At 35.3% G+C, this 9,452-nt stretch overlaps 1 protein-coding gene across 1 annotated transcript; it reads left to right on the forward strand.

The window, feature by feature from the left end:
- The first annotated feature begins 247 nt into the window (after positions 1–247).
- On the forward strand, positions 248–5,541 carry LOC130944347 (NADH dehydrogenase [ubiquinone] 1 beta subcomplex subunit 8, mitochondrial). The gene is made up of 4 exons (XM_057873005.1): positions 248–508; positions 657–743; positions 843–938; positions 5,322–5,541. The coding sequence occupies exons 1-4, from the start codon at positions 371–373 to the stop codon at positions 5,376–5,378; spliced, it is 378 nt and encodes a 125-aa protein (XP_057728988.1). The 5' UTR covers positions 248–370; the 3' UTR covers positions 5,379–5,541.
- The last annotated feature ends 3,911 nt before the right edge of the window (positions 5,542–9,452 follow it).

Genomic DNA, 9,452 nt, shown 5'->3' on the forward strand with positions numbered 1-9,452 from the left:
CAAATTTAATAGTAAAATAACATTAAATCTGTCTAAATTATTTTAAAATTAAAATAAGACATTTAAATTATTTCGAAACTAAATAAAACGTTTGAAATGTTAAAAAATAAATTAAGACATAGCTTAAAAATTAAAAATTAAAATAATATTTTATCCTTACATTAATTAGTAAATAAATATTTTTTTAAAGCCCCCAAAAGTTTACCTGAAAATCCTGATTAAAAGAAAAAGCAAAGGGAAAGACCAGAAACGATGTCGTTTGAAGTCTCCGTATTCAGTGTTGCACAGTACGTGTAGCAGCAGTAAAGTGTAGGCTTGTGGAGAAAACAGAAAAGAAACGATCAATAGCAACCTAGAAAACCCATCAATCATGGCAGGGAGATTGGCGAACGCAGCATCGAGAATCATGGCCGGAAACGGTGTTGTTTCCAGATCCGTAGGTTCCTCTCTTCGCCTCCGCTCCGGCATGGGCCTCCCCGTCGGAAAGCACATCGTTCCCGACAAACCCGTATGCATCCATCGTTTCTCTCTTAACCTAACCCTTCAATCATAATCGTTTTCCCCCCATTTCTCAGCTCAATTATTTTGTACAAATTCGAAAATTATTGGCTCTTGTTGTGCTTTTTTAACTATTGCTATTGTGATTGGGGTCTCAGCTTCCTGCGAATGACGAACTCGTGTGGGACAATGGAACTCCATTTCCCGAACCATGTATAGATCGTATTGCCGATACTGTTGGAAAGGTGGGAAAATTTTCCCCCTAATTATTGATTTTTTGGAAATTTTTGGATAATGTAATATTGAATAGTTCTTACAATTTTTTTTAAAAAAATTGGAAACAGTACGAAGCATTGGCTTGGCTGTGTGGTGGATTGAGTTTTTTCGCGTCTCTGGGACTATTGGCAGTGTGGAATGACAAGGCCTCCAAGATACCCTATGTAAGTTTTCTACTTTAACTTTGCTTATCATCCCCACTTTTTTTGTGTTAATGTTTGGTGTTGGATTGGGATTTCATTCTGTTATCTAGGTTTCTTGTTCCTATGTTCTGGTATTCTTTAAGTATTGTTTTGATGTTCTCATTGCCTCATTCGGTAGAATGGATTCTTCATTGCCATTTTATAGATGAAAGTTAATTGTGCACTGGAAAACATGATGTCGCCTGTAGAATTTCACTCCATATTACTAATCGGTCCATACTCTGTTTTCTGTCTCAATTTTGTGATTTAAGTCTCTGTTAGTTGTTCTGTTCATTGAAATCACTTTGAGGGTTAGTTGTGGTGCAGTTGATCGAGAATGTTTGTCTTGGAACTTTGAAGGAAGTGTTGTTCTCAATTCTCACTTCTTCCTTTAGGGGGTGCATTTTTTGTTGTTTTAAATCCCCACTGGCCTGTACTTTAGTTGTTCTTGTCTACTGCATATGGCATCTTCCTGAATAAGAATCTAGTTAGCAGGTTGTTTTAATGTGGATACTCTGGTCAAAAGACTGATGATGGACCCTGAATTTAAATTGATGCTGTCAGTGAAAGTGAAGTAGTTGTGTGTGATTTTTTCCGGAAAGGGGGGGGTGGAGGCAAGAAGTTCTAGAGAATGATTATCAAGGGTGTAGAACTGATTGTCACGCATCTTCAAATTGGGCCCTTGTCTTTCACTATTGCCTCCTCAAATTGCTCAAAAACATATTATAGATAAATCTCATATAAGCCTGGTCCAAAGCAAGTAGGAAAAAAAGTCAACATCATATTTGCATTGAACCAAATCTTGTGACTGGTGATTAGTCGTCTTCACTGTCCATTTGATATCAGAATCGACCACCTCCAGCATATTGAAATAAATTGCATTCTTCTTCCCAGAGAGCTGTGTCTCTCACCACCTGTGATGGGGTCAATGTTGGTGGCCTATAGGTCCAACTATCCAAGATAAAAGAGCAAGATACAGTCTGAAAAGGAACATAATGAATTTCTAATTATTTAAATTTTATTAGCTTTATTTCTAAAGAAATTTAACCTCGTCAGATCAGCAATGATGAATCCCAGCCTTTGATTTATTATCTATATCTATTATCTATTCTGAGTCCAATGGTCAAAAGTAGAGTGACCATGGCTGGACCTTTTGATATAGGATCTGTCATAAATGAAACCCTTATTAGGATCTTTATATATCTTGCCTATTATAAATATGGGGCTTTTTTGAGTTTGTATATCATGTTCTCCTAGTCATAGTACAGATTTATCATATGGTCTCTATTGTAACGTGCCTCTACTTTGTGCTTTCTATTAACAGGTAGGATATTCAGATGGTTAAAGGAAAGTGGTTGTGGTGTTTTCTTTAGGCTTTAATCTCTTTTGTGAAAAAAGAAAAAAAAAATAGAAGGGATTTTGGGTGATGCATTTTCTTTGAAGGGGATAAGTACTGTTTTGGTTCTTACGGTTTAAGGTGAAAATCAAAATCGTCCTTAAGGTTAATTTTATTTTTAAAATCATCATTTCGTTAATAAAAGGACAAATTTACCCCTAATTAAAAAATTTACCCCACCCCACCATTAAGCTCAGATCTTCTCATTCTCCTCATCAACATCCTCTCCCCCTCAAAATGGTGGCAGACACAATTACCGTTTCTTCTACAAAATCAACCATTTTTGTGAAACCCCATCTACCTTGGAGAATTAAGTTGAAGTTTTTACTTTTTACAGTGGGTCATTGAAGGGTCTATTGTTGCATAATGAGAATCCCCCTCCCATGGCCAAGTAACTCAAATTACAAAATCAATCAACACAATCAATCCACATGAAGGAAAAAAAAATTAAAAATTTGACACAAAATTTAAAATGGTAGAGCCGCAGAGAAGATAACAACTGTAGAAGCAGCAACAGTGAATCTGTTCAAAATAGCAGCGCTTTGAGAAGGTCCTGGTCCTCCGGACGGTGAAATAGAAATGGAGGAGGGAGAGACAGCATCGACGAGAGAGAGAGAGAGGAGAAAATCTGGTGCACGATGAACGGCGGGAGAGGGAGCGAGAGCATGAGATGAGTGATGCTTAGCTTTCTTGTGAGGAATGACAACCGGTGAGATATCCGGAGTTTGAGCCAATGTACCGATCAACAACAACACAGCCACCACCTTGAAAACATAGAAAGAGCAAAGATCCATATAGAGAGAGAAAACAGAGAGAATGAGTGCGCTGTGCAGCCTCCATTTCTGCTTGGCCCCCATTTCTGCTTGGAGATAGGAGAAGTTGAAGACCTTCTGTGCGGGTTCTTGTGTGGGGATCTTTTTTTTCTTTTTTAATTTATTAATTCTTTTTTATCAGGGGTAATTTTGTCCAAAAATTAAGATTTGAATAAAAAAGGATGATTTTAAAAATAATTTTAATGTTAAGGATGATTTTGAATAAAAAAGAAAGTTAAAGGACGATTTCGATTTTCCCCGCAAACCATAGGGACCAAAACAATACTTATCCCCTCTTTTAAGCATCATAGCCATGTTTGAGAATTGAGAGGTTCTCTGTTAAGCTCTAAATCTCTCCAAGAGAAAACAAGGGACTTTTTAGTGAATGCTTTTTCTTTTACCAGTTATAGCCATTTTGCATCTCATTTGACTGCACTGATACTGTATTGCAGTTCTCCAGGTCTGCTATAGGCATTGTGGAGTAGCCAAGATATCCTCCACTCTTCCATGGCATCTTTGATAACCTTGATATTTTAATCCTAACATCTTACCTATGGTGATTCTTGAGAAATTGAACGATAATTTTTTTCACTACTTCTCTGCCTTTGGATGATAGGCTCTTGTTCCCCATTTGTCATCAACTCTTTTATGTAGTGCCAGAACTATTTCCAACATCTTATGAGGGTAGAACTGCAAGTTAGAGAACCGGTGAACTTCTGTATCATTACACCTAACTTGCAACACTAAAATGCTTTTCAAAGCTCCATTTTTGGGACTAACTAAGCATATCCAATAATTCATACCATGATACATGTTTTTGTCAAAGACATCATTCTTACAAGAGGATCGTAGGAAGATTGGAATGAGAGGTTGGATTTGCAGAGACAAGGTTTGGAGGTACATGGTTTGCGCATAAGTTGCACGCAACCAAGTAGATGGAATGCAAGTTTAGTAGAGGAAGGGGAAAGACCAACACAGTAGCGAAAATTGGGGACTTTATATGACAATTTAAGAGTTTTAAGTATTTTTTGTTGTATTTATTTAGGACAATGAAGGAATAGAAGATGATAAATCATAGGATTTAAGCAGGTTGGTCAAAATAACAAAGTGATTCGGGTTTTAATGCAACAAAAAAGTACATTTATTTATCGTAATGCCAACCGACCAGCTATGTTGTATGGAAATGGAGTGTTCATCGACTATGGGTGAACATGAACAAAATAAAGGATGAGGATGTCAGTTAGAAAGTTGGAGTAGGACCCATTGTTGAAAAGATGGTGGAATCTCCTAAGTGGTTGTGACATATAGAGAGAAAGCTAATAGACCATCCATTGAGAATGATGGATCAGATGGAAAATAGACTAGTATTTAGAGGTAGAGGAAGACCTAAAAAGGCTCTACATGAAGTGATCAAGTGAGGGTGAACGATCACACTCCAAACATTATACATAATCGGGCGCAATGTCATTGTTTGATCCATGTAGCTAGCTGCATCTTGTGGGATAAGACTTTGTTGTTGCTGTATTATACTTAATTCAATCATAAGCAAAATAACCATATTGATTAAATATTTATCACAGGCATGTGCTACCCCCATTACAGATTTATAGTTATTTATTTGTTTGTAATTTACTGACATTGGACCAGTGGACTGCCTAAGTTGAACAAGCCATTTCATTCTCAATAGTCCGCCTCTTTAAAGAGTTAGTGTTGCCATTTTGAAGGCCCTGCTTATAACTTGTAGAACTGAACTTTGTGATGTAAGCAAGTATGGAGCCAAAAATGAAATAGTTGTCCTCGGAAAGTGTATCAAAAGTCACATTAGCTGATTATAGTTCTATAGTTTAGAAGTTTGTTCTTAAACTGTCAAATCCATTCCTTATTCTAGCAGCATCAATATTCATTGTTATCCATAGTTTTCTCACGGAAGTTATCAAGGTCTATTGACTATGGAGGTTTTTGTCTTTTATGTACCCTTATTGTGGCCACCTAGTGGAATAAAGTTTTGTTGTTGTTTGTTATTGTATGTACCCTTATTGTGGCTTGCATGAACTGTGCATTCCGATTGAACTTTGATATTATTGTAGCAATGCTACCTTCTGCAAATACTTAGTCTTTCATATGCTGAGGTATTTCTGTTTTATTTTTTGTTACCAGACACCCAAAGTATATCCATATGACAATCTGCGTGTGGAACTTGGTGGTGAACCATAGATGGATCCAAGGCAATAATGGAATGGGAACTTGTTTTTCATGTAATTGTTCTTTTCATTAACTTGTGCTCTCGTGTAGTTCAAACTTCAAAATAATGGAATGTGGGAAGACTTGCTGGAACCAGCTACAGGAATGAAAACTGAATATGGTTTTATTTATTTAATCATTTTCATGCTTATGGTGGCTATTCTGAGGACTGAGGATTGGGCCATTGTTTTGCTCTTTAAGAAACCGAACCTCTTTATAAGATGGTAAGACTTTTGAACTCGTGAACCTTTGCCCATTTAAAAGTGTACACTATTTAAAGTTTTAAACCACTTTTATGATTGGAAAAAGGACCTCAAGTTGTTCATAGTGCGATACTTTGCTCTTAAACTTTTAAAATCTGTTCCACGATACTAGTAGCAATTTTTATATTACGAGACTTAAAAATTGAACCTCGTGCCTTAAATTTAAAATCTAAACCTTCTTTATTGAAACCTCAAAACAACACAATCGCATAACCCAAGCGTGATTATCCAACTGATTGGAAATCTCTGAGGGGTGTGAATCCAATTTATATGCTATTTAGGTCACAAGAGGCATTAATAAATTGAGTAATCAAGTTATAAACCTCAAGTTGGACTGCAAAAACAGCTTAAATCCACCGAAGGCATTAATAAATTTAAGGGTGTAGAATGCTATGATCATTTCTCAATTCGGGGACGTGGAATAACCCTTTACTTTCTGTGACTAATTTTTTTTCATTATAGATTACAAACGTGTTGACACCTATTTACACTCGTCTGATATGCGTGTCTATTGTATCTAATCGTGTCTTAATAAAAAATAAATTTTTTTTCTTTGAACATGTTTGGACACACCTAAACCACCATCACGTATTAGTATGTCCAGTCTTATCTTAACATGTATTCTTAAAATAAATTTAAAAATAGTATATATTATTATTTATTAAAACAAAATATTTTATATTTTTAAAATAAGATATTAAAAATAATTAAAAATTAATTTATGTTTTAATATCAATAAAATATCAAAATATCATTACGATTTATCTAAAAAATACTTTATATTTTATATATATATGTGTGTCAATGTATCCTGTGTCATGTCGTGTCCCATGTCCGTATCAGTGTTTATACTTTATAGATATTTATTTATTTTTTTAATTTGAAAAACTGATATCGAATGATAAAACTTGTATTGTGAAACATTTTTAAATTCGAAAATCGTAAGATTCGATTTAGGTGTCCTTAATTTAGAAATACAGTACATTTTCCTTCTTTTTTTTCTTTCTCTTCTTCATTTCCAATTGTTTCACTGATAGCTCATCAAAAGGAGCTTCTTAGTAGATGAGAGGTGTTTAATGAGAAAAAGAAAAATGGATGATAGAGTTATGTTAAGAATGTACTATAATGGTCGGATTTTATTACAAATATATGAGAGGGTGGAATTCGTATATGAGAATTTATCTAACTTTGTCGTTCCTTCCATAATATCATTTGGGGAATAAAAATGTGTAATTTATAAATGGATAGCTACTCAAATATCGAAGAGCATGTATTTTATTTAGACATCCTATATTAGTGTTTGGTGAGTTTATTTAATTTCATATAATGTATGTCACTGAAGAAGCAATCATGCAAGATATGTTTTCAATCTATTATCAAACTCAATCACAAGTGTCAATCATTGAGATGTATATTAAGTTTGAGCAATCACAACTAGGCCGAAATATAAAAATCGTGATATAGTTTAAGGGTAGCAAAACTGTGCCCTAAAGAACAAAACCGTACCCAAAAGGAAAAAAATTGGAGTCCAAAACACATACGCCCAACATACATGTCCACCAGCCCGGCGTACAAGTTCTCAACCCTGACCTTTTCACACTCAAGTGGTCATAACTTGAACTCCAGAGGTCCAAATGAAGCAGTTCCAATTACATTAGAAAAAAAATGTCCAGATCTTTAAAACGATATGCATAAATCTATAGTAGATGTTTAGTTTGAATCATGCACCACCATCATCAATTGGACACGTAAAATGGTGCCCAAACATCTCTAAGTGCATGGCCGGTGGACAAGACCCACGCCCAACGGCCCCTCCCTGCTCACACACACGCCTGGCGAACAAGCTCTCATGCCTGGAGGCCATCCACTCCACGCCCGTTGCATGTATCCCCTGAAGGTGTATTTTGGGCTTATGCCCAAATTTATCTATACAAGTCTAGAGTAAAGACAATTTCAACTCACAGGATGCAAATAAATTAAGACCCAATCTCAATTATCCACATTATTAGAAGTCTTAAGCGTGCGTTTGGTTGGTGTCTCTAGACACTAAAGACATGGACACGGTGGCACATGTCCACCGTTTGTTTGTTGAGACACAAATTTATGATGGACACGGTGGTACACAAGTATACACAAAATACATGTTTTTAGTGTCTCTCCATTTAGCTGAGACATTGAGACACAGTTTATAAGACACAAAATTTTACATTTTTATCCCTATTTTTTTTTAAATTCCAACTATATCCCTAATTAATTTAACCCTAAATCCCCCTTTTCTTTCTTATTATCCTCTCTATTCTGTGTTTCTAACTCCAAAATCCTTCCAACCTCCACGTTTCTTCCTCCATCCTCCCTCTTCCATGGCTGTGTCCCTCTTCTACACCACCGCCATAGCCATTGCCTCTCTCTTTTTTCATCTCCTTCTCTCTTTCTCTCTTCGCATCACCACACCCATCACTCTGCTTCTCCTTCCATTGTTGTGCCCCTCCATGCCGTTGTCACGGACCGCCACCATTGACACCTCTTCTTTCTTCTTCCTCCTCTTCTCTCTTTCTCTCTTCACACAGTCGCGCCTATCACTACCATGAGTCATCATTTTCGGTCAGATTTATTTCTCTACATTCATCAGGTGTTGCTCAGATCTATTCGTCTCCACTATTACTTGAATCAATTTTATTAAGAAAGGCGAAAAAAACCAAAAACACCCAAAATAGTTGTCCATCATTCTTGAGATCTGTCTTCTCATTTTTGTTTTTTATTTATTTATTTCAACCTGTTTCATTTTTTTTAAATGAGAAAATTAAATTGCTGATGAATAAATGAAAGTTGAAGATAGTATTTTGCAGTGAAGTTAAAAAATTGCAGGGTGGTGGTAGAAAGCTATGGTGGCAGCAACTTTAATGTTGGTGGAAGATGATGGTAGAGAACTAATAAGGATAAAATGGACATTTGAATTAAATTGTTGTGTCTTGTACACTGTTGCCAAACACGTTAAAAAATTTATGTCTATCTGTGTCTGTGTCTTTTGGTATAGTTGTGTCTGTGTCTATATATTTTGAAGACAGTAACCAAACGAGGCCTAAGTGAACAAGGTTCACAAGAGAAGGCATCCCGGAGGAGGATCTTCGGATCCAAATCCAACATTCAGGTCCTCCGCTTAGTTTCTTTTCATTGTTTTCTTTCATTTTTCATGGATAATTAATCTTCTGTTAAAGGGTTAGGAGCTTTGTCCATATTTTCTATGGGTTATTAATCTAAGTTTATTTTATTTTGAAGTTTTGTATTGATCTATTTCATGATTGAGTTACTCGTTCTTTATTCGATTAGTGGTATCAGAAGGTATACTAATCTCTTTTGAATTTTGTTGATTATAATTGGAATATTTGATATTTGAATTATAGCTTGAAAACTCTTTCACATGACTATTTGAATTAGGCTAGAAATAGTGGTTCAATTAGTGTGTGACACATACATGATTTTCAATCACTCTAATTTTGAATAAGTAACATATAATTCGGATTAGAACAACTTTTGAAAATTATGTTTTTCTTCTAAGACTTAACTAGACAGGACTGACTTGAATACGTGACATATAATTCGACCTAAAGATTACTTTTAAATTTCATTTGAATCTAAATAAGTTTTTGGGCTTAACCTCTTTGATTAATTAATTGACGACTAATTAATTATTGAGAAACTGAGGAACCAAGGAATTGGAAATCAATTACTAAAAATTTATCGTGAAATATCTTTGCATACTTCAAGATAAGTAAATAAGGTTTGA

This window comes from Arachis stenosperma, chromosome 1 (genome assembly GCF_014773155.1).
Source record: "Arachis stenosperma cultivar V10309 chromosome 1, arast.V10309.gnm1.PFL2, whole genome shotgun sequence".
Classification (NCBI taxonomy): Eukaryota; Viridiplantae; Streptophyta; class Magnoliopsida; order Fabales; family Fabaceae; genus Arachis; species Arachis stenosperma.

Coding starts and splice junctions, on each gene's coding strand:
- LOC130944347 (XM_057873005.1), top strand. CDS start 371: ATGGCAGGGAGATTGGCGAACGCAGCATCGAGAATCATGGCCGGAAAC. Junction 509..656: donor ACATCGTTCCCGACAAACCC/GTATGCATCCAT, acceptor TTGGGGTCTCAG/CTTCCTGCGAATGACGAACT. Junction 744..842: donor TTGCCGATACTGTTGGAAAG/GTGGGAAAATTT, acceptor AATTGGAAACAG/TACGAAGCATTGGCTTGGCT.